Source organism: Carcharodon carcharias, chromosome 25, assembly GCF_017639515.1.
Source record: "Carcharodon carcharias isolate sCarCar2 chromosome 25, sCarCar2.pri, whole genome shotgun sequence".
Lineage (NCBI taxonomy): Eukaryota > Metazoa > Chordata > Chondrichthyes > Lamniformes > Lamnidae > Carcharodon > Carcharodon carcharias.
The window spans coordinates 12,876,823-12,902,782 of record NC_054491.1 but is presented as its reverse complement, the minus strand read 5'-3'; the positions used below and the strand labels follow the sequence as shown (position 1 = coordinate 12,902,782).

Genomic DNA, 25,960 nt, shown 5'->3' with positions numbered 1-25,960 from the left:
ACCCCCTACTCCTCAACCCCTACCTATGGCACCTCTCCATGCCCACGCAAAAGATGTAACACCTGCCCCTTCACTTCCTCTCTCCTCACCGTCCAAGGGGGCCCAAACACTCCTTTCAAGTGAAGCAGCATTTCACTTGCATTTCTCCCAACTTAGTCTACTGCATTCGTTGCTCCCAATGCGGTCTCCTCTACACTGGAGAGACCAAACGTAAACTGGGCGACCGCTTTGCAGAACACCTGCGGTCTGTCCGCAAGAAAGACCCAAACTTCCCTGTCGCTTGCCATTTCAACACTCCACCCTGCTCTCTTGCCCACATGTCTATCCTTGGCTTGCTGCATTGTTCCAGTGAAGCCCAACACAAACTGGAGGAACAGCACCTCGTCTTCCGACTAGGCACTTTACAGCCTTCTGAATTCAACAACTTTAGATCTTGAACTCCCTCCTCCATCCCCACCCCCTTTCCGTTTCTTCCCCCCTCCTTTTGTTTTTTCCAATAATTTATATAGATTTTTCTTTTCCCACCTATTTCCATTATTTTTAAATCTTGTACGCCCTGCTAGTCTTTCCACCCCACCCCCACTAGAGCTGTACCTTGCGTGCCCTGCCATCCATTCTTAATTAGCACATTTGTTTAGATAATATCACCACCTTCAACACTTCTTTGTTCCTTTGTCTGTGACATCTTTTGATTATCTGCTCCTATCACTGCTTGCTTGTCCCTACAACCCCACCACCCCCCCCCCAACTTCTCTCCCCTCCCACCACCTTAAACCAGCTTATATTTCACCCCTCTTATAATATTCACATAGTTCTATTGAAGGGTCATGAAGACTCAAAACATCAACTCTTTTCTTCGACGATGCTGCCAAACCTGCTGAGTTTTTCCAGGTAATTCTGTTTTTGTTTTGGATTTCCAGCATCCGCAGTTTTTTGTTTTTAATTTCTTTTTATGATGACTAATCCATGTCAATTAAGTCAGTGGAATATACAGAGCTACTGAAACTCAATATGGGGTTGGCACCATCCTAACAAACCAGCTTGGAGCCTTGAATTCCACATCCTTCAGCCTTGAGAATTTCAACAGCAGGTTCAATGTTCTCAACGATACCACCACTGAGAAATTAAGTCTGTTTCATTGTATTGAAAACTTGCATAGAATTTCTCACACATCAGTTACTTCAGAACATTAGTACTGCTGGCATACCAGAGACTACATGATAAAGATCAGAATGTTTTATACTGGCAGTTAATCTTTTTGATGTGTTTACAACTCCACATGACTTGCTGGCCAAATTGAAAACAGTGTACTGTGGTCTCCTTACTTAAAGAAGAATACACTTGCATTGGAAGCAGTGAAGAGAAAGCTCATTAGGCTGATTCCTGGAATGAAGGGTTTGTCTTATGAAGGAAGGTTGAACAAGTTGGGCCTACACTCTTTTTGGAGATTCGAAGAATGGAGGGGTGATCTTATTGGAACGTAAAGCTTCTGAGAGGGCTTGACAGAGTAGAAGCTGAGATAATGTTGCCTCTCGTTGGGGAATCTAGAACGAGGGGTCACAATTTAAAGATAATGGGTCTCCCATGTAGATGGACATAAGGAGTTTCTTCCCTCAGAGGGTCATTAGTATTCTCTACCACAGATAGCAATGGAGGCTAAGGCCACAACTAGATCAACCATGATTTTATTGAATCATGGAGCAGGCTTAATGAGCTGAATGGCCTACTCCTATTTCTTATGATCTTATGTTCTTAACTTAGTTGAGTATAGTAGCTTTTACTTAGGGCCCCAAAATGAATTCCTTCCATCCTCTGGATGAGACATTACACTAACTTAAGTCCCACCTGCCCACTTGGGTGGATGGAAGAAATCCCATAGTGCTATCTGAAGAACAATTTTCTTCCAGGTATCTCGACCAATATTTATCTCTCAACCAACACCACCAAAATTAGATTACAGTATTTGCTTATTAGCACACTGCTGATTGATGGATCTTGCTGTGTGCAAAATGGCTACCGCACTTCTTACATGACAACAGTCAATACATTTCAAAAAGTACATCAATGCTGTAAAGAGCTTTGGGAAGTCCTGAGGTCATGGAAGGTGCTATGTAGATGACAGTTTCCCTTTCAACAACAAACACAAGACCCACAGAGGCAACTCTCAGTAAGGGAAAGTGTTTGACCTGAAAACTTTAAAGCTTATAGCCATGTCTGGACATCTGAGACAGGTGAGATGCCTTCAAAAGGCCAGAAATTATCTGCTCTCAGCATTCAGTTTTCCTCCCTTCTGAAGAAGCAAAGTTCACCAGGACGTCACATCATAAAATCGAAAATATCAGCAAAGGCAATGATTCCCAGGCTAGGGATCAATAATTTAAAAATATTTTGCAGACTTTGAAATTACATATTTCTAAGTCAGCATCTAGAAAACATTTATCCAAGGTAGTTTTGAAACATTGAGGCTTTCCCCTTTAACTAAAATTCCATGAAAGAACCAGGCAAGTTGACTAGCAAACATGAATAAAGTTATTAATTGGAAGCAAACAATTTTAATTCTAAAGATAAATCAACACTTGTGCTTGGGATTTTAATAATCGGTGACTGAGGTTGCTATATTCATATCAAACTATTATTGGTATTGGAATGGACAGCACTGCACAACAATCTACCTCAAAATGCATTCTGACCATGCATCACTATCACCGTTATTATTAAGCCATCAAAGAGAAGGAGGGTTAACTGCAGGGGATGTGCAACACATGAGCTCAGGAACCTATAAAAATCTCAGACAATGGCAGTTGGATAAAACTAGTTTGTAGCCACTTTATCCAGAAACGCCTCTCTCCTCCAAAACATTCCTTAAAACCAACCCTTTATTCGAAGCATTTGACCATCTGTAATAACATCTCCTAACAGGGAGACCTCCACTTAGCCCCTCAAACTTATTCTGTCATCCAATGACATAATGGCTGATCTATGACAAAACTCCATATATGCCTCTGCCCTTAATAACTTTGGCTAACAAAAATCTATCAATCTCAGGTTTACAATTAAAAGTGGACCCAGCATAAAGTTTTGTGCAAGAGTGTTTCAAAACTTTTGCCATTTTTTGTGTGCAAATATATTTCTTAACTTCACTCCTGAAAGGCCAACATATCATTCCTAACAGCTCCCAGAACTGCTTGCAATACTCCAGGTGTGGTCTCACCTGAGCTCTGCTCCCAATGGCATGACTTCTACCCCCATGCATTCTGGTCCTCCAGATATAAAGACCTTTGAGCCTTTTTGGTTGTTTTCTGTGCCTGCCCATGACATTTTAATGATTTGTGTACACGGATTCCCAACTCTCTTTGGGCTTGCACTGTTTCTAGCTATCGCCAATTGGAAAGTACCCTGTTTTATCCTTTGAAGGTCCAAAGTGGATGACCTCACATTTGTCTACATTTAAATCTATTTGCCACACTTTTGTCAATGTGCTTAATATTTCTTTGTAACTTCATATGGCTTTTGTCAATTTTTTGTTTGAAAATGCTTCCCTGAAGAGCCTTGGGAGGTTGTACTAAAGGTGCTATATAAATGCAAGTTGTTCTGTAGTTACAACCTTACTGCCAGAACCTAAACAAGTCTCATTAGCAAGTTCCCTGGCACAGTAACAACCAGCTGTTTATTGCTCTAAATATTTAAATAATAAAGGAATACAAGTAAGGTTTTAATAGAATAGAGAAAGGTGAATAACTCATCTATGGTTGACACTGTGCTCATTAAAGTGCACCAGGCCCAATACATTACAGTCAATATTATACATGGTCAGTTTACAACAATGAGACAGGATGTTATTGTTTGTCCATGGACAGAATGAAATTTTTCCATAACTTGTAGCAGAGCAGTTTCACAGTTACTGCTAACTTGGTCAGTTTGACTCTGTTGGTAATGTACCTGGGAGCACACAGTTGAAGTTTCAAAGCTACTTCAGGACGCACGTACAATCTAGGCAGTACCCAGAAAGTGCTGCATTGGTGGAACCACCGTTTGAGTTGAGAGATTAACCAGAGACCATGTGCCTGTTTTAATTGCTGGTGCCAAGCCAGTATTTCTTCCTCAACCAATGCCAGTAGAAACAGCTCAACATGTCATTCATATCATGGCTGGTAGTGGAATCTTCTAACCAAAATGTCTGCTGCATTTTCTTACATAACAGCTACATGTGGAGATTCATTGTGTCTCAGGATATTCACATCCAATGTCAATTTATGAAACTTGTTCTTTACAGGTTCCAGTGGTTTAACTTTTGTCAAACAACATTGGTAACCTCTACCTCCATTTGCAACAAACAGATCATCGCTCCACCTGTAGGAGGTAGCAAGAAGAGTGAACCATTTTGGGAAAAGCAGCAAAAAAAAGAGAAAGAAAGTAGCAAAATGAAGTACTCAGAGCGTGGCCACCACCATTCCACTTCCTTTGAGATCTTAGCAGCAACCTGCAGACAACTAAAAACCTTTGGTTTGGATTATAAAGAAATTGCTAATATTGTACAACTTGAGCACCAACAGCTTGAAATTAAAAATAAATATTTGATTTAAATTTCTATTTGTACTAAATACTGAAACTGGTGACATTTATGGAATGGTTATATACAAGTACTTGTCATTGCTCAACCTTCCTTAGTAGGCTTGTGTCTATTAGTCATCTGAGAAAAAAAGCTTTTTTAAAAAAATATAATTGTCAATAGTTTTGGATTTCAAGGGCAAAATGACCATGGAGCATTCTTGTGTTTGCTGCTTTGTGATTCATACAGATGAGGACTTGATAAGATCCTTTTAGTTGGGTTTATCAAAGGGAACCCACATTTCAGTGTTAAAGACAAACCTTTTATTGTGTGACTCATACTGTTTTCCATTTAGCTTCTGTGACTTTCTCCACAGTTCAGTCTGCACTCAGTTATCTAGCACTATGTTGCTATGGCATCTGCTTTAGGTGATGCAACTGTCAATTCACTGCCTGATATTTCCCCTTTTTGTCTTTGTTAATAGGAAAGTTTTTAAATAGGGAGAGGTGGAATCTACTTAGGGACGATGGGTTACAACTGTGCCATGACTATACAATTAGACAACACAAAATTGGAGTGAACACGTGCTAAGCAACCTTCAGTGGGAGGGAAAGGGGTCAAAATCATTAAGATTTCCTCTTAAATTGCAGTGATAATTCCATCAACAGAACAGAACTCTGATTCCTCTCTCTAGACACACTTAAATGGATGTAAAAATCCATGTTAAAAATGAAGCAATCACCATTCCCAAGCACAGAGCAAAAGCTAAGTGAAGCTGAAAGCTCTTCAGTGGGATGACTGGAAGTTGAGCTTAGAAACAACTGGAGTTCTTCTGTTCACTGTAGATTAAAAAAAAAGTCGGTGAATAAAATGAACACTTCTTGTTACTCAGTTTGCTTTCAATACTGGTAACATATTCAACAGTGACACCGCTGGTCAATCATGGAACTGAACAATCGGAGCATTTTGAGGCTTTGGCCAGTGGTGTCACTCTTGGGCAGATTTAGCTCGGTGAAGCAGTGGAAAACACAATGCTGAAACAATACTTGCAATTCTCTGCTGTCCCGGAGACTCTTTTAAACTGGGTAAGCAGAAAAGAGATCCCTCATCGTCACAAGTGACATTACTTCTCGGTTACTGAAAGGGTTAACTCTAGGATTTCACTGTTTCACAAGAGTTTATTGTGTTTTTTCTCCACGCATGCAAACTTAATGGAGGGAAGAGGATGGGCAGAGGGAGGAGGGAGAAAACAGGATAGACAGGCAAGGAAGTGAATAAGGAAAAATAAAAATGGGGGTGGAGGGGAGAAAATCACAATTCCTGATTTTTTTTCCCTTCAATCTGTTTAGACCATGCTGTTATTCTTTACTCAGGAGGCTACTACTGGATTCTCTACTATGGGTGTCCATCTTCTACACTGTAGAGAGACATAGGACCAATACAGACTTCATTTGATCACTAGATTTCTTTCCCTGCAACCTGCTCACATATGCCAACCAAGATCAGGAATTCAGAGTACTTATACCTGTCTAGGGCCACACCAGGGCACCATCCACTCTAGCACTATAGTGACTATGAATATAGTAAGTTTAACTAATTGATACCATCTCAAATTTAATGCTGTCCTAAGAAAATAAATTTGGACTAAATGTTACGTCATATTTTATCAGTTATGTGAACAATGGAGAACTGCAGTTGAATAAACACTCCCACTTTGATCATCTCTGCAGGAATGCTACAAAAACTCGCCCCCCCCCCATCCCCATTCTTGTCCACAAAACCAGATACATTTGGCAAAGTTCAACAAATCGCAAGCTCAGTCAAAAATTCCTAAATTTATCAATGAACAGGTTATTAAAACTGTTTTCACAACAGTATCTAAATCTACAGAATCAACCAGCCACAAAATAATCTTCCAAAATCTACAAGTAACCCAATAGAAATAAAGAAGCCCAGCACAAAGGGAGGACCATTTAACTTCTACCACCCAGGATTGGTTTGCTAACTTAGACGCAGAAGATTCAAGAGTAATTGGGGAACTCCGTGCTCATTGAGTTTATCCTGCCTGCGTGGATTAGTGCAGCCAGAAAGATCCCAGGTTATATCCCCAGTCTGACCTCAGGAAGCACAACAGCAGGATAATTAGAATGGCCCTTCCAACCACTACTGCCAGCATTGGGAAGGGGGAGGAGCAGGGGAACAGAACAATAGACAATCATACTACCTGTAGAACAACAGCACCTACTGTTACTCACCATCGACTACCAGACATGAACAGCTGCCACTCAGCATGGTGTCAAGCACTAACTGTTGCCTAATGCAATGCATAATAACATTTTGAAACAGCAGTTTGTTCTAAAGGGAACAAACTTCAAGTGAAAAGCTTTTCCTTTCAGAGGAAATAGCTGAGCAGGTCTTACAGGGAAAAAAAGAATTGTGGCAATTTACTTACAGAAGTACTTTTCTTCATGGTAATTTGAGAGAGTTGCTTTTTAAGCAAGATATAACAATAGATGTAATGGATAACAATCTGCATTATCTCCTCTGAAAATTGAAAACATAACATCCATGTCTCAACAAAATATGCTCCCTTCTTCCAGAGGCTATAAAATAAAGCAGCAATATACAAATTTCACTGCAAAACCAGGTCTAGATTACAGTTTACTGTCATTCCCTTAAAGTTATGCAATGGGTGTGACTACAGGAATCCTCAAGGTGTTGTGGCGCAGTGCATACTGTCCCTGTCCTTGAGCCAGAAATTCTGGGTTCGAGCTCCACTCCCGAACTTGATGGCCACACTTCACAACATGACCAAACTGGCTGATTATCAACCTGAAAACCCTTCCAACATACTCTAATGGCAGGCAATAAGAGCAGGAGAGATTCCTGGTCTGCCATGTGATGGAAACAATGCTGGAGCCTCTACCATCACTATCCATAGCTCGAGGCTACGACATGCATCTAAAAGTGCATTTTGCAACAGCAACTCAAGACTCCTGGAGTGAAATGTAACAGCACCACCACCGCAGGGATCCTCAAGTTGTTACAAGTAACCAATTCCAAGTTTCCTTTATAATACAAGCCAGTTTTTTTTTTAATTCTTTTGTTCACTCAATCTCATGCAGAATTTCTTTCCCTTGTTTCAAGGAAAGCCAGTTTGCTCTCCTGTGGATACATCAGTGAAAGACAGATTGGTTCAGGCTGAAAAGGGGAAAAAAAATCACACCAAAGCTCATATTCTACATTATGTTAGGACGCAAGTTTTAAAAGTTGTATCTGAGGGCATATTTAACTGATCAATGATATTTTCACACTGCCCCCCCCATCCAAAACCCTCCACACCACCCCCCCAACCCAATCCCACCACCCCCCATTCACCCACGCCCAACCCCCGACCCCATTCAGAGAAAAAAACTTTTTCCACCTCAGAAATAATAGGACGTGCACAAAAGATTCATTATACAAGACATGGATGCATGGGTATCACTTTCCCGAAAAGGCTAAACTTAGAACAGATTTCCCTACACATCGGAATGCAAAAGGAATGAAATATGCTATTTTGGAGTTGTAAACATCCCTTTAAAACAATAGAGTTTGAAACTTCATGTTTTCTGTGCTTCGGTCAAATACCAGCTTTGTTCAGCTGTCTTGTTATTTTTATTAGATTTATTTTTAAAAGAAAATGGCCAATTTATGACATTTTTTCTTTCACACTTGAAATTCAAATGTTAAAAAAGCAGTTTTAAGATCAAGATGACAATAAAGCTTCTCTTATTTCACACTATGATACTAACCAATCAGTGTTTAATGTCTTTTGTCCAAAGTACTGTAAACTTCTAATGTTACCAAGCCCTTGAAATCTAGACTCAATCTCTATTCACTGCATGAATTTTCACATTTAATGCTTCCTCTCCTGATGCGCACAGTTCTGTAGGTGTCAATAGCTCTTGGATACTGTGCTCAAACGGCAACTCTTCATTTAAAAGATCAGAACCAGAATGAGTTATTCAACCATGGGAGTGGGATCATAGTTTAACTTGTGGCAGAACAAAAGCATGCCAAGTACTGATCCAGGAAAATTAACTCTGGACTACATAAAGTGTAGATAGGCAGAGCCACATTTAACCTGACGGAAAATTTGAAGGGGTTCAGGCAAACTGCAGCTTTTAATTTATGCAAAGTTACATTCAGCAAATGAGAATTTCAGATTAACAAAGCATCTGAATTGCACCATGTAAATAGACTGCATTTCACTGCTCACTTGATTTTTCATTTTACTTTAAAACAAGTTTGTAACAATTCTGTCAATTAGAATTATTTCAATTTTCTATTCACTTACAGCAAGCATCTGCACAATAAAACGCTCTGAAGGAATCTCCAGTCAATGGCTACAATTTAATTTGCTGTAATTGAGATAGAGTAGCAATTAATTTTGTGTTATTCAAAAAAAAACTATTTAATTTATTGCTTTGACAGTTTAAATGAAGAAACAGATTATAGAATTCACACAAGTAAATAAAGCAGAGATATAATTATGAGGCTCCAGGGCTTGAGCACAAAATTCCAGGCTGACACTCCAGTGCAGTGCTCAGAAAGTGCTGCACTGTCAGAGCTGCTGCCTTTTGGATGAGATGTTAAGCAGAGGCCCCATATGCCCCATCAAGTAGATGAAAAAGATCCCACGGTGATATTCTGAAGAGGAGCAGAGCAGATAGCCCCAGTGTCCTGGCCAATATTTATCCCTCAAATCAACAATCCCCAAATAAGTTTATCTGATCATTATCCCATTTCTGTTTGTGGGATCTTGATGTGTGAAAGTTGGCTGCTGGCATTTGCTAGATCACAACAATTGCTACACTTCAAAAAGTACTTCATTGGCTGTAAAGCATTTCGAGGCATCAGTGAATGGCACTGCCTAAAAATGCAAGTCAGTTGCTCACTAGTGCAAAGTGCATGGAAACAGCTCAACACCTCCTTACACCAGGACATAGCACATTCTTTTGGATGAGCAAAGCAAGTGACTGCAGTCTGAAGATACATTCGAACCAAAATTTGACAGTGACAGACTGCATGGAACATACAAACACTGAACAATTTTTACCTGGGGGCTGTTTGGTATGATGAGCATTTTAAAAATTTAAGCAGTCCACTTAAACTGCCAGAAACTGTAGTTACATAATTGAAACGGTGAAGTTAATAAAGGCTGGAGAAAAATAATCTGAAAGTACTTACTTGTGGTTCACAAAAACTAGGTTTGCAGTTAAATATAAATGGAATAGGAATCCCTGCCTTAAAATACAAGGCATTTGACATCTCTGCAGGACACAATGTAATATCGAAGTTTAAAGCACTAGGAATACAATGTGGCAACTGAGGAACACTGTTGGCCCTACACAGCACAGCATACATGGAATCAATTGTGCAGGTGAGCAAGGATACATAGTATTTAATGATCTGCAAGTCAGTGTTCTCCTCCCTAGCTATCCCCTAGCCAACATCTACAGATCAGCAAAGAGAGCTGTGATCAACTGTAATCCATGTATCGATCCAAACCAGTCAGTTTAAATTCATGGCTAATTCAATGAAGATGTAGAACCTAAAGTAGCAAGAAACATATTTGGCACAATTTCAGTACAGGAAGCAATGCTCAGCTGGATACTTATCAATACCAACCACCACTGCTGTCACATTCTAACAATGAAAGGTTCGTAGTTGCAATCTGAGCAACTATGATTCAGTGAGTTTCACCAAAATGGGCTCCTGCCTCCCTCAGCCAGGCCTCAGAAATCACTGTGCAACCCCCACCACCCCCCCATCTCAACAACCACTGCACTGAAATAGCCCAGCATCACCCAGTCACGCAGAACGCTGCACATCACAGATGTGCTATCTTTTACATTACACCAACATTAAATGTGTACAACTGCACCAATAGATTGATTATTTAAGATAAAGGCACTTATACCACTTACTGGTTGCTGTGTTTCAGTACACACCACGCAAAAACTTATGTGGAAGTTTACAAACAACTTTCTGACAGTCTGCTGCACAACTATTAAAATTTCTAAACTGTATAGGAATGAGTTATCTATTCAAAATGCCACCAGTAGTCAAAGGCGGAGAAACAGGAGATCTAAATAGGCATTGAACCAAGTTAAACAGTGAAAAAAAACCCCAGGAATTTCTGCTCCCACATAAAGACATTTGACATCTGTATAAGCACACAACTGTGAAGTTAGCAGTAGCAGGAATGCAGTGAGTTCACAGGCTTCCCACCCCCTGACACATGCACAGGTCCAACAGCTGCTGCACCACATGGTAACACTGTAACTGGTATGCCAGTTTCAGGCCTGTGAGCTTTTTCTGTAAAACTGCAAATGCCAACAAATGGACAGTAGTATTAAATCAAACCCGCGAGCTTCTATTAATAGATGAATAGCAACTGTGAAGAATCAAAGCTAAATTGTCACCTCTAAAACCAAGAGGATGAAATAAGCTGCAGGGCTTGCATTACACAGCAAGTTAAATAAGCCAAGGGAAGATTGCTGAAACCATTAATTTCTGCTCTTAAGGGAGCCCCACACTTAGGACTTCATTACTGCTGGAAACAGAATTTTGACTGAACTACATAGTTTTCATTAATATTACATCAAAACATTCGCACATACAACAATACAACATTAGACCACCCCCACCACAAAATCCCTATCCTCTAGGATATCTTGGGTAAGCAGCTATGCTAAGCAGATCTAAATGCCACATACAAGTTGGAATAATACATCCAGCTGAAAATTAATGGAGGTGAAGAAGTACAAATTTGATATGTGACTCATCATTTTCTACTACTCTTAATACACAGCTAGCATTTTTGTCTGGATGTGATAGCATATATTTGTAGCTGTCTCTCAAAACCATCATTGTACAATCCAAAGTGGATTGCAGGGATTACTATAGGCATGTTTGTTCACAAAAATTTGCACTGAATGTAGTCCTGTTATTTTAAGAAGTGCTGGCCTTGACAGGTATGATGAGTTAATGAATAGGTCCCTGCATCTCCACGTGTAGAGAACTTTGTGCAAAAAAAAACGTACTGCTTCCTCAGTGGCTCAGTAAATTGTCTAGTAAGCAGCAGCTCCTTCAGTCCCATCTTAAATCCCAAGGTAGGATCAAGTTAGCTGGTTTCACCCAGAACAGCAGCGCAGCTGTTGGCAATTGAATTCAGCATCATTATGTTGAAGGAAGAGGGGGGGTAAATATCCATTATGAAGCCCAATCAGAAGAGGGGACCAATGAACCCCTGGCTGAAGCAGCTTTTGTGTAGAAAACAGGCAAGAAGGCTGTGATGGTCCCTATTGTGGAATATTTTTCCAAAGCTTAGTACGATTCTTCGTGTGAAGACTGCCATGTGAGGAAGGTATCAGGGATTACTCAGCACCCATGGAATTGCAACCCAGCGAGGAGTCAAAACCTAGGGGAGGGAAAGAGGGGAAGAGTTCACAAGAAAAAGAAACCTTTGAATTAATTCCCTAGGGAATTATTCAAGTGGTCTATGAAAAGGATTTTGTGCTGTGAAAATTGAGCATTGAGTATGGCAGGCACAAACTAAGATTGCTTTTGAAATAAAGCATTGCAGAAAGAAAGGATAATAAATAATATGGCAAGTAATAACCCACTTCATAACTCTTAAAACCTGTTCAATGCTATCACATATTAGTCTCAAAACATTAATTTAACAACCAATTTATACAAAAGAAGTGAGGAACAAGTTGCATTATTAACAAATTTGGATCAAATGAATAAAAACTGACTAGTTCTAATCTTACACTTTATCTTAATATTTATATTGGTATATTCCCAATATACTGACACTCTGACAATGCTTTGACTGAGAAATTAAATACATTACCTAAAATACCACTAGTAACACGATCACAGGTTATCACTCACAGAAGTGAGCATTTACCATCTTAAAGTTTTTCAAAACTGCCTTGTTGATTGTTTCTTTATTAAAGGAGAACTCAAGCTACCAAGTATCTGTGCTGATTCAATAGGCCCCATAGCAGATATTTACAAAGGGGAAACTGGAAAGGTTTGCTCCTCTTGGTCAGGAGCCATTTCTATAGCTGAATTCATAGATCACAGAAAGCTGACCAGGGAGAAAAATAGCACCCTAATAAAGATTAGTTAATACCTCCAACACAAAAACAGAACAGAAGAATTGGGGCTCAACTTTGATTTTAGGCAAAGTTGGCTGTGATTTTGCACATAGCAAGATCCCATGGTAAATTGACCAGTAAATCTGTTTTCCTGGTGGCGCTAGTCGAAAGATGAACTTGGCCAGCAGGCTTCAAGGAATCCCTCCAGCTTAGAATAGCGCTACTCCTATTGGAACAGAAAGACAGGGCCTGAGTTTCGTTGCTCCTCTGAAGGTTGACACACCTGAAATCCCTTCCTGAAGCGTCAACCCAGCCTCTGCGCTTGAATCCTAGTGTGAGGCTTGAAGCCACAATCAACTTATAAAGAAAACAATAGTATTGCAAGATCTGGAACATTGCATTTATTCATGCATGAATGTCAGTGATACTTCTGCATTGTACTCTGGATAAAATAGTTTGTCAGGTATGACCTACACTTCAGTAAGAGTTTTCTACAGCACCTTAAAAATCAAAAACACTCCTTCAGTTGATGTTAAGTGGTACAGCTATGCAGACAATCCAGTCCCAAAGTCATTCTGGTCACTTATCTAAAACAACTCAATTTTGATTCAAGTAGCAGTCCAATAAAACAGGGCCAGGTCTGTTTATTCTTTCTAAAGACAGTTGGATAACGGAGAACATTGCAGGTTCAGCAAGTCTGAATGATGACTAAATGATATTTGGTGTGATGTACAGGCTGCTGGTATTGCTTTTTCAGATGCGACGTTAGCAGGTATTTAAAACAATACAAGGAACTGAAGGCACCCAGAATACTATATTCCCAATTCTGAGATATTGGAGTTCCCTGTTAATTTTCAAAATTTTCTTTTTAAGTAATGAAAAAGGCTTAAAGACTTATATTAAAAGAAAGCTAGTGTAAATAAAATAGTGTTATATAACGAAACCTTACAGGAGAACTTCAGGGTTGTTGGGGCTATTATCCTCTTTAGATTCCAGTCCATTTCTCCTGCAAAATTCATGATGCAATATTTTTTGAACATGATTTGATCAGACAGTGCCTAACAGCTGAATCTGTCCCAGCCAACGCACAATGACAAAGAGCCCCCTTGGCCCATATGAGCCACAACTGGAATGGGATTATCACAATGTCCTGATGCAACACTGGACAGGGACACACATATTTCAGTGATTGCCACCCTGGCAGTGACACTAAGATAATTAGGGTTGCCAACTTTAACTAAGTATATTCCTGGCGGTTTCATCAGATGACTTGCCCCCACGCTCCAGCCATGAGTTGGCCAACACATCCATCCTTGTGACGGGCTGCCTTCCTACGCCAATTGGAAAGCAAAAAGACTCATGATGCTTGACTGTCAGCCAAACAGCCTTTTCTCCCCCCCCCCACAACATTTTCAATATTTTTATATCTGGTAAAGAGAAACGCTCAAAGAAAATTAAGCATCCCGTTGATTTTTCTCCAGGTTGCAAACCGCAGTGACCCGGAGATTGATCTTTAATTCCTGGAGACTCCAGGCCAATCCTGGATGGTTGGCAACCCTAGAAATAATGGCCGGGATTTTATGGCTCCGTCCACTGCTGGGGTCTTCTGATCCTGCTGAAAGTCAATGGACTTTTGGCTAGTCTGCCTCATCCCCCATGGCGGCTCCCATCACAGCGTGGCTGGAAAATCCCAACCTATATGTACTGAAATCCTGGTGGTGACCCTGGGCTGATGTGCCAAGATTAATATTTGTTTTGACAAGTTTAGCATCAACTTCTGCCCTTGTAAAACACATATTTATACTGTACATACAAAATCTCTCCTAGGTTTTATACAGAATGAAAACTGCATCACTAGAATACACTGAGTAAGCAACAGGCTCTAGCCCATGATTGATTGCAGAAAAGGATGAATAACATTCCTCTGCTGGTAATAAGGCAGAATGTTACAAGCTAGCTTTGTCTCCATGCAGCAATGTCTCAGTCAGAACACTGGAAAGATTTCCTGTCCAGTGAATCATTAGATTTCACTAAGCCCCCCCATTCTCTAAAAGCACATCATACCAATGTAACCTCCCACCAAACTTAAAAGAAACATGCTACCCCCACAAGCAGGCTTATCATTGCTGCCATTGAGCAGGAAGGTTTTGTAACCTCAGAAATGCTGGTATTACTTATACCAAAGTTTCAATCACATCTCTCAACAGAATTCAACTACTAGTTCACCAGCATAGTGATTGCCAGGTTGAAAAAAATTGAACTAAAGATTGACACGCAATGGCTAACCTTTACACAAACAAGGCAAAATCGACTTCCGCTGCACCACAAGGTGTTGGGTGTTTGGCTCCTGATCAAAGTACCAAGGCTTACATTCCCTCCTGTTTGCTCATGTCCTTCCTCCGCTGGATCTGTTCCAGAAATTCTTGCCAAATCATTGGAAGGAATGTTGCATGCACCTTAGGAACTCTGGCTGGGTAACCCACTGAATACTGCACTTACACTGGGGCGTCCAAACTGCAGTCTGTGGGTCACATACAACTTCCATAACCTGTCATTTGGAGGTGGATTGCTTACTCTCTGCCTTGCTTGAATTTTGTGGATTCAGAAATTTAGAATGGGCTGTTCTTAGCACTGGTACCTCTTTGTGTGTGTGTGTGTGTGTGTGTGTGCGCGTGTGTGCGTGTGCGTGTGCGGTGGTTGGGGGGGGGGGGGGGGGGGGGGGGGGGGGGGGCGGCGCTGGAAATAAGCATAAATTCCAAACCACAGCACCAAGGATTGTGATAGATTTAAGGAAACAGGAAACTGACTTGAATGTTCTGCACCTCAGGACTTCAGTGTCTTCAATTAAGTAGACCATGAAGACAAAAACCATGGGATATTTCAGGCTTACAGGATGAGTGCAGACCACCTCACTCTCCAAAACATACAGTAAGCAGCATGCTGAGACATCAGAGACAAGAGAGTTAAATTAGGAGAAAGTAAGCTTTATGTTAACATAATCATAGAAATTTGTCAATTCCAATCTGCTTTATGTAGTAAAGTGCCTGTAAATGGCTCTTGTAGCATCAGTGAATATTTGTCAGTAGTGCCTCCAACTACTAGAGTATACAATTCTCATTTATCACTTTTTCAATTCCAGTCTGAAAAAGATTAATTATGCATCAGCAGCATAAATAAGCTGGTGGATGGGTTTATAAACATTTCGATGGGCTCAGTATTACAAACCTGCAATAGGCAATCAGAATTTAGGAACTAAACAAAATGTTTTGGATTCCTTAAACAACTACAGCTATTTGCATTAAATCCACATGTAAACACGTTGGTAATAAGAGCTTCATGGAATCTCACTAGCTGTGAGTGTACTATCTCCTGGGCAAAAATAATCAATACTGTATACACCATTAAAAAGTAAAATATTTCAAAGCAAGCTGTGGCCTTGATCCCTGACCTAAAGTTCCAAGGAAAATTAACATCTCCATGACTGATTACAAGTTACTGAGTATTAACTGACTGAGGACTAAGCTACAATGACTCTTCCTTATAGCTAAATTGCTATATTTCAAATTACACTAACAGGCAGTCTCAAGGTAATTTCAAGTCGGCCTAATTGTAATTATAATAATGAAATGCAAATGCCTTTCAAGTTTAAAAAGAAAAAATATTCAATAATTACAACAATTGATTACAAGCCAGTGTACAGTTACTCAGTTATAGAGTGTCAATAAAGGGGATATAGAAAGTACAGATAAAAAACAGCCCAACATTAAATAGCTGAAAAGACATTTATCAACTTCAGTGACAAGGTCTTAGATTCTAATTTTTTTTCTCTTCTTCTACAGCCAGGACTGAAATCTCTCCCACCACAACACAGCCATCCAGAGAAAGCTTTCCAAATGAGCAAAAAGCACAATGAAAATGGTGCCAGACTTTGATATAGGAAGATGAAAGAAATTTAATGCCAGCCTATCTGAAAAGAGGCTTCTAGGTAACAAATTTGCTGTATGTCTTAGATCTACATCCGGTAAATGCAATACTGTAATGCACAACCAGGAATCCCCAGGAGCACATTGGAGCAAGCCAGAGCTGGACAAATCTCCAGGGAAAAAAAAAATCTGCTTTTTCCTCTGTGTGGGTCAGTAGAACATACTCTTCGCAAATTCCCATACATTGTCATGATTTCAATAGTGAGATGCCTTATCCTCCTCCAAAACGTACAGCACTGGGACTTACTCAGAACAGTAAGAGTTCATCACATTTGAATGTCATGTGCTCTGATTAGCTCACAGACCTTCAACAATCCTAGATACTCTCACATAAAATAAGAGGGTTCGATTAAATTCACCACAAAAAATATGGGCTGAAACAGACTTTCATCATGTTCAAAATATAACACATGTGGTAGCTTGCTGGCGGGTACTGGCTCTAGGTGATGTAAAAAAAATTGCACTGAGATTAGTAAGCATTTAGCGGTTTTGACTTTCCTATCGGTTCATAAACACACTAAAAAATGCCATTGTATTAAAATGCATCTCCCAAGAATTGTGAATGGCATTGGGGTAAAAAAAAACTATTGAAATGAGTACAGTGATCCTGTGTTTTGCACTGATCACGAACAGCATTCATTGTGGTGGAGGAAATCATCTACAAAACGCATATGAATACTCGCTTTTGTTCACGGTCACTAGCTGCTGTTTCGGGTGCTCTGATTTGTTAAAATTCGAAAAGGTCAATCAATAGCGCTCTTGTTTGTGACAATCGACGGAAAAAAAAATGTTTTCTCGTCTAGTAATGAAAGGTCGTTGCCAATGTCCCCAGACACATCATCCACTGGACAGTCACTGTAAATAAGAAACAGCACGGAGGGCAGGAACTGCTTTGATGAAGCCATCAGTGTAATGAGCTGGTGACACTACCGCCTTACCCACCCTCCAAAACAACTTTGGCAAACGACACCGACCAAAGTGCGGGTAAAATTCGCCAGTTTCTGGGGATATTGCACTGCAAGTTCGGGGGCGGGTGGGTTGGGGAAACGCATAAACAGCCAGCATACTCATCAGGTCAGATTTGTGTGTTCAACATCAAAAAAAAAACGGTCGGAATTTCCAATAGTAGCTCCAACTGAAAAAAAAAACGCTAATTCACATGGACAGTAAAACGCCTTGATGTACATCAATCCACGAATTGCTAAATCTATGTAAACATTAATATTAGGTGTTTGGAGAGAGATGGGTCGATCATGTTTTGAAACAAAAACAGGATTTGGAAGTGGAGACAATTCCCCACCCCTTCTTTCACATAATACAGGAATTAATTCGCCCTTATCTCTTCCTTTAAGAGTTCAGCGGCGGACGAGGCTTGTATTATTATTGCTGCGTTTGAACTACCACGAAACGGAATTCTCCTTCGTCAACCCAAACATAGTTAAGGCAGAGAGAGAGAGAGAGAGAGGGGCGGGGGGGCGGAAATCTTGCTCCAGATTTAAAAAATGATGGGGAAAAAAAAGCTTAGTCCAGTTCAAGACCACGGAAAAAACGAGGAGAAATAAAGTTTTCAAGAGTCGTAAAGCTCCTCTGTGCAGTTTAATGCAGATTTAATCATGTCAATCCATGTTGCATGACTGCAGTTATTAATTTTAACTCTGGCTCTCTTGCACTGGGTCGTTACAGCAGGACATTGAGAAACTACTGATCCGGGTGTGTGGGGAAGATACGGAGCCGGTGGGAGTTAACAAAAAGGTTTGTTTTTTTAAAAAAAAGCAGGAGGGACGTGGCGATGGGTTTCAGTAATCGCAAACAAAGGGTTGAGGAAAGAAGGAGGGGGGGTGGGGGGGGGGTGAAAAAGGCGGGCTTCCCGTATCTCCTTCCACTCGCGTCAAAAATACAGCCCCAGAGGATGAACCCGATGGAAATGAAATCTCACATCGTTTAATAAACCGAAGACAGAAGGACATTCATATCTCCACTTGTTGTGCCTTCAGTCAATACCGCACTGAGTGGGAGAGGTGGTGGGGGAGGAGGAGGAGGGGGGTGGGGGGGGAAGAGAGGAAATTGACATCTAGTCATTTGCAACAGCTTGTCAGGCTGGAATTCACATCAGTTTCAATCGCAGTCAGTTTTCGAGGCAGAGCCGGCGTCGGCAACCTAGAGTCCAAGTGGATCGAAAGATCCCCATCTCAAGTCGCGGTTTGGTTGAATTTTCAAACAAGGATTTCTTGAGAAACGTCGCCCTCTTCTCTCTTAAACCCAGCCACCTGAACTCCCAAGCGCTCCAAATGTACAGGACAAGCATTACTTTTATAAAACCCCGTGGAGTGAGGGGAGAACAGACAGAATAGACCGCTATGCAAAAAAAGAAAATAATCAAACCGCTTTCTCAACTTTTCACAGTTCCACGCATTTCATCAGAGAACAGTCTCCCCCCCCCCCCGCCTAACAATGCGAACACGTATTGATAACACAACACTGCCTTGACGCCACATGATGGCAAAACCCACCAGCCAGATACAGCCCCAAGCTTCTAAGTTCTTTCTAAAAAGAAAATCTTCCCCCTTGTAAATGAAACTCCTTTTTCTTTCAAACACCAGAACGCTGCTGAGATTTCCCCCTCTCTGCTTCCGAGGCTTGCAAAAGTTCCGTTTAAAAAACACACACCACATACACACACACACACACACACACAGATTTAATGTTGGAAACCGTCAAAGGCATCGCTCCGTTTCAAGCATTTGTTTTTAGCTTAAATCAAAATTGAAAAGGTGGGAGGGGGGGGGGATGCCAGAGAACTTTGCTGGGATTCAACTCGGCTCAAACAGCAACACATTTCAGTTCTCCCTCCTTCCCAACATATGTTGTCTCTACCGCCTCTTGAAAATAAAGGGTTTTCTCGCTCTCTCTCTCTCTCCCCCAGCCCTCTGGATGTATCCATGTGTGGCTGCTGTTACCCCACTTACACTCCCCTCCCTCTCTCTCTCTCTCTCCCTCTCTCTCTCTCTCTCTCTACACCCTTGCTTACCTTTCCCGATGATAAGTGCCCAAACGGCGAGGCAGAGGAGGAGATGGTGAGAAACAGCAGCAGCAGCAGCGCCAGGCATCGTGAACGCCATGTTGAACATACACCTGCTTGTGTGCGGAGCCGAGCCGAGCGGAGTGGCGGCGCTGCTCCACCTCCGCATGCTAATCACCGCCTAATCAGATGATAATCAGATGCTAATGAGATGCTAATTGCACGGACTGGAACGGCACGGAAATATGCATCAGCAAGGAGGGGAGGGAGGGTTGGTGGTGGGCTGGGGGCAGAAGAGGGCAAAACCAAAGCACCAGAAAAATAACCCTCTGTCTGTGGCACCTCCCTTATGATATTTTCTTCCCTCTGCCCTCTTTATAAAGCCCTGACTTTTTATTTATTATTGAAGGTTGCTCATCAGCTCCTGGTAACCTCCCACTGAAAAACCAGGGACGCATCAGTCAATAGATTTCTACACTGTCCCGATGTGTGTGTGTGTGTGTGTGTGTGTGTTGGGAGGGGTTACTGAACCTCTTCATCCCACTCTCTATGGCAGGAAAATGGTCAACTAAGCGTTGTCACATTTTGGGGATCAGGAATTTTGCTCTTGGCGCAAATAACGCAGGTGAACTACTCCTGTGAACGAGGCAGTCTCCAGGTGTAATGTCCAGCCTGAATAAGTTAACTGATGTTTACGGTGGCAGCTTTGAGGTGAACAATCGAAGGAAAAGGGGGAATGTAAGGTTTTGATCAGTTTCTCTCCTGATGGTTCTGCACTAGCTCCTCGAAGAAAGTGCATGCATTGGATATATCGAAGGGAGATAATATACTCCCCAGTCAAACAGCCCATCAGAATACATTTCTAGCCTCACTTAGCTGACTTGAGCACGGACTCACATGTATCATTCATTGCACGGCAGCAGGTGAGCAGAGGAACTATTAAGAGCCGGGAGGGTCTACCCAGCGCTGAGGAAGAGCCATACAGACTCGAAACGTTAACTCGGTTTCTCTCTCCACAGATGCTGCCAGGTCTGCTGAGTTTTTGCAGCATTTTCTGTTTTTCTTTGAGATCTCCCCAGTGTCCAGGCCCTCAGCTTATCTAAAGACAGATGCTCTAGTCATTGTTACGTTGCATTTTTTTTGGGAGCTTTCCATGTGCAAATTGGTTGCCATTACAACTGCGACTTCTCTGGGAAGCATCCTGGATTGTTGGAGGGTCGTGGTGGTTTTGCTGTGGGTCAGGGCGAGGAGGCAGGCCCCAAGTCTACCCGAGCCAGAATGAGGATCAAACCCCAATCTGTTGGCTTCATTTTGAAACACGTGCTAGCCGTCTAACCAATTGAGATAACCACACTCCCCCACCCTCCCAAACACCACACACACAAAACAGTGACTATACTTCAAAAAAGGCTTCCTTGGCTGTAAAGCACTTGGGACAAAGTTCTTAAAGGTGCTATATAAATGCAAGCCTTTCTTTAAAATTGGAATAACCATTCAACCGGATGAGAATTCTTGAATTCAGTCTTTAGTTCCAAATTGGTAGAGTAGGTTAGAATCACAAATGTAATACGGTTAGAAACCAACTTTTTTGTTTGGTAAACTGCAGTTTATTAGTCCATTACTGACAAATCCACAGAGTTAGAATTTGGGTTTACTTATTATGAAGTCCACACTTTCTCCATGTAGGGACACAACCCACTTACCCAGGTTCAGAGACATAAATGAAAAAATTAGCACTGCCCAGGATCCCATTTCAGAGAGCATTTGCTCTGCCAAATCTTACTCATTTGGGCATTGGCATGCAGGATTAACTGAAGCTGAATGGGAGGGATACCACCTTGGAGTGACAGATGTACCATTCCAGGTTCCTATTGTCAGTGAGAATGGCTGATTCACCATTAACAGTACCCTGGAGTGCTATAGACCAAGGATATATGGATCAAGTAACAGATTTCAAGTCTGCCATATACCACCTGTGTCAACAATGGTGTACAGAGAGAGGATCAATGTTTCAGAATCCATAAACTTGTTGGGACTGATCTATTTGTCTCCAGGTCCTCAAACTCCTTGACAGATATAGGGAAGTCATAACTCAGAAGCTAATATTAACCTATCCAACTCAGCAGGACATTGTGATCCGATCGACTGCCAGGTTTTGCTTTCTGTTAACTTCAATGGGAAGGAAGCGATGAGAAGTAAAATTCGACTGGCGAGAAAGAGATGAACAATCTGATCTCACCTGTTTCCTGGCAAGTTGCAGAGCAGGAAAAATATATGCAACAAGTCCAGAAAGTAGAATATTAAGGATGGGAACTCACATTAATAGCAATGAAAAGTAAATAATTCTTACGTTAGCATTAACTGGACACTTGTTGAAAGAAGCCATCACCTCGGTGGAAAGAATGTGGTCAATCTCAATTCATTTCACATCGGGAATTTCCTAGAGCACATTACTGCCCCAATTTCACCGCAAACTGCCAATCTCACAGAGATAGCTGATGTGGAAAATAGAAAATTGTCCCACTAACACAATTGACACTACTTTTCTCAGATGAAGGCCGAAGCAGATTGTTGGGACAGAGCAGACCGAGCATCATGCTGTACCTAATGGTTAAAGCTGACAATGGGTGTTCAGAATTTCCCAGCACTCACATCCCTTACTCCGATGGGCATCAAATTCAAAAATAAATGTTTATTTACACTAAATCTTTAAAGAAAACGCTAACTTTGGGGCCTAATGAAGGACTGACTGCACAAAATCCAACAGCATGTAAATCACTGTGTAATCTTATACCATTTGTACTTTAAGGTTTGATTTTTTTTGAGTGTTAAGAGGTTAAGAGCATTGTGCCCTGCAGTGTGTTTTAGCTGGGCATCACAGAAAGGTGAAACAGCAAAAATGAGACAGAGCAATGCATGGCTGCTCTAGCACATCTCAGAACTACCAGTTGCAAAACAGCTCTGACACAGGCCTGGGAGTAGGTTGCTTGAGAATTTTTTCCCGATGGAATACAGTGCATGTGATGTGAAGCATTTAAAATGGTGTGGAGAATAACTCGGAATTGTGAAATTTTTAATGACTCTTTTTCAATTAAGAATTGCAACTATGGCTGTACTACTTCTGACTTAATTGAAGTTATTCTGTCTGCCTCACTGCAAGGCAGATCCATTTCACTATTTCATTCCTATCTAATAAAATGGGAATCAGATACTCTTTGCCATGGTTGAAAACAATCAGGATGGAAGGGGCTATGCTTTGCTGCAATTGCCTTTTTGATCAATGTCATTTCCCTTCCTATTCCTTGAATGTGACACTAGAGTAAATAGCTGAAGTTTCTTTGTCTGTACCCACTTCTCAATCACAGAAGGGCTGAAACTCCTGTATTTGGAAATTTTAAGGACGAATAAGACTCCTTTTAGACATTTTCATCATACCGTTATCTCACATTAGCAAGGACTCGAGAATCTGCCTTGTGAAGCCTGTACTGTGGCAGCTAGAGAGAGAGAAAGAGTCCCAAGAATAAACAGTTGGTGGAGCAAGTCTACACATTTTATCCCCTAATTTTCAATATCATACTGTAAAATACTTGCATGCTTTTCTAATACCTATTCAAGCTGCATTAAATGCACACATTTTAAATTGTAGAAAATAGCAACTGCATTGTTTTTTCCATGATACCTGCTATGGTGGTTACAAAATCAAGCTCAGTTTAGTTCTACATAGCTGCAAGTTCTACAAGGCTGCAAATACCTTTATACTTATTTTAATAATTACTCATTTCCAAAAACACATTCAGCTCAGCTTCTGTTGGCATGGTTTACGTGCAAATAATTAACTTTGTTCACATTTGAGTGGCTAAAAGATTAATAGATTGAGCAGTAGGTTCTGAAAATATATCCATTGAGATGGTCTTTGGCACATTTCACAGCATGTATGAGAATACAGCAATGTACCTCCAACTTGAGCTCAGTCCAATTGTTTACTTAACTAACAACATCTATGGAAGGTATATGGAAATTTTTTTGCATCTGGTGTTGTCTCTTTAAAGCCAATCATAGAACTCTGACCAAGCCTAACTTGATGTCATCTTGCGTATAAAAAAGGTAAATAATTTGAACTTAAACAGTGCGATGAGATTAGTTTTCTATGTATGTGACAGACAAGTTATTTTTTAACATTTCATTGAATAGTCAAAATTCAGGAAGCACCAGTAACCTTTGAGATGAAAGCAATGGGAAGAATTTGAACTGCCAAATACAGGTGGATTTGGGGTCTGGTTGTATGTTAAAATATTTGAATCCCAACCTCCACTTGCCCACTTCCAGCAGAGCTGGGGCAATGGATAGGCAGGGAACCCACTTGCAGGAGTAATTTAAATATTATAACAAGGCTGAAGGGGATTTTAATTATAAAGTTAGGTTGGAAAAGCTGGGACTGTTCTCCTCGGAACAAAGGAGATTGAAGAAGATTTGTTGGAAGTTGACAAGATTTTGACAGGTTTGGATAAGGTAGGCAAGGAAAAACAGTTCCCATTGGCTGACAATACAAATATTAGGGGAAACAAATGTAAGGCTTAGAGCAAGAGATGTGAGGGGGTGGGGGGGTTAATGAGGAGGAACTTTTTTACGTAGCAAAAGATAATGACCTGGAACTAGGTCGCTGCCCATGAAGCTGATAGAAGTGGAAGCAATCAATGATTTCAAAGGAAGTTGAATGGGCACTTTAAGGAAATAAACCTGCAGGGCTACAGGGATCGAGAGGAAGAGTAAGACTGACTGGATTGCTCTATGAGAGCCAGAATGGACTCACTGGGCTGCTTGGCCTCTTTCTGTGCCATAAATGGCACTATGCATGCCTCATATTTAACCACTATTTTAAATTTAGTCCTGGCTAGCCAGGAAACCCTGTTGGATATAACATACTTGCTTTGCCCACTCCCCCCACCCTGCATCCTCTCTGATCTCCCCTGACTCTTCTGACCTCCTCTACAAGGCCTCTGAACTCCTTCTGAGCTCTGATCACTACACCCAGTCCCCTGTCCCGACCCCGCCATGACCCCGGCCTCTGATCTGCCTCTGACCTCTGATGTCCCCTGATCTCCACAATTTCGCCAGGCTCCAAATTTTGATGTTCCACACCTGCCCTTCACCCCCCACACCCCCAAACCCAGCCTCCATGATCTTCCTTGCTCCAGACTCTGCTGTCCCTCCCACCAACCACTCCCCACCACCCAACCCTGCCTGCCCCAACCACTTCAACCTTCCCCTGAAAAAGGTGATTAAAAAATGTTCACCAGGTCCTGCCGTGAAATTCTTCAGGATTTTTGGGATACTCGATCTTTCATTATCTCAGATCTAATATCCATTTTGATTGTTCTGTTTAATGCCAGGAGTCAACTTTAAAAAAATCAGAGGTGGAACTAATTTCCTTCTGCAGGAGGAGAACGAAACTTCCAAGAGATAGTTTAAGTTAAGATGAGCTGGCAAGAAATTCAAAGAGAAAGAAGAAACAGTGCTTGTATTTGAAAGTTTAAGTTTACCCTGAACCTCAAGTGAAACAAAACACCCTTTATCAGAGAATCACACATTGGTTTACTCTTATATCCCTGACACTGGGATGCATTCATATTATACCATTGTGTTGGTACATAGTTGATGTACTGTAGATGTGCCCAGAACATCTCAGAAAGTACACCAGTACCTCATAGAAACAATCTGAAACATATCTTGTTGTCTGGCTCACTTCCATAGTCAGAACTTCAATCTGCTTCAAATAATTATGACGTTTTCCCTTTAAAGGACACAATGTTCTCTACCTCAGCCTCTCTTCATTGCTCCTCTTTATAAAGGTATTCCTCTTAATGTCTCTCCTCAAATAATCCTTCAGCACTGATTTCCAAGCCATATGAAATAGCCTTTTCCTATTTAATCACTCAAAACCATTTTCATAGTTCTCAAAACATTGATTACATTTCCTCGTGGCTTTCTCTGCTCTATTTGAATAGAGAGTCTTTGAAGTCTCTACTCATAACTACAGTTTCCCCTAGTGATAAAACTTGGACTCTATGCCCCAATTTATAAATTTATAAGACTTTATCAGTCTTTTTCACGACTTTATTTGCCCAAAGCACATTTTGAGGAAATTATATATTTGAACTATTGAGTATTTGAACCCAATAACCTTGCGGGTTTATTTCCTTCAAATGTCCATCTAACTTCTTTTAAAGTAACTGATCGTCTCTGCTTCCACCAG

General features: G+C 41.0%; 1 protein-coding gene across 4 annotated transcripts in view; it reads right to left on the bottom strand.

Moving 5' to 3' along the window:
* LOC121269609 (cell adhesion molecule 1-like) overlaps nt 1-19,860 on the bottom strand; it is a 415,254-nt gene extending 395,394 nt beyond the window's left edge. For 2 of the 4 annotated variants that reach the window (XM_041174312.1, XM_041174314.1), the window contains exon 1: nt 19,717-19,859. In XM_041174312.1, coding sequence (XP_041030246.1) covers nt 19,717-19,816 — 100 coding nt within the window. In that variant the 5' untranslated portion in view covers nt 19,817-19,859. Of the gene's footprint in view, nt 1-19,716 lie in introns of all 4 variants that reach the window. The other 2 variants (XM_041174316.1, XM_041174313.1) reach the window with 2 other exon arrangements.
* Between the last annotated feature and the right edge of the window lie 6,100 nt (nt 19,861-25,960).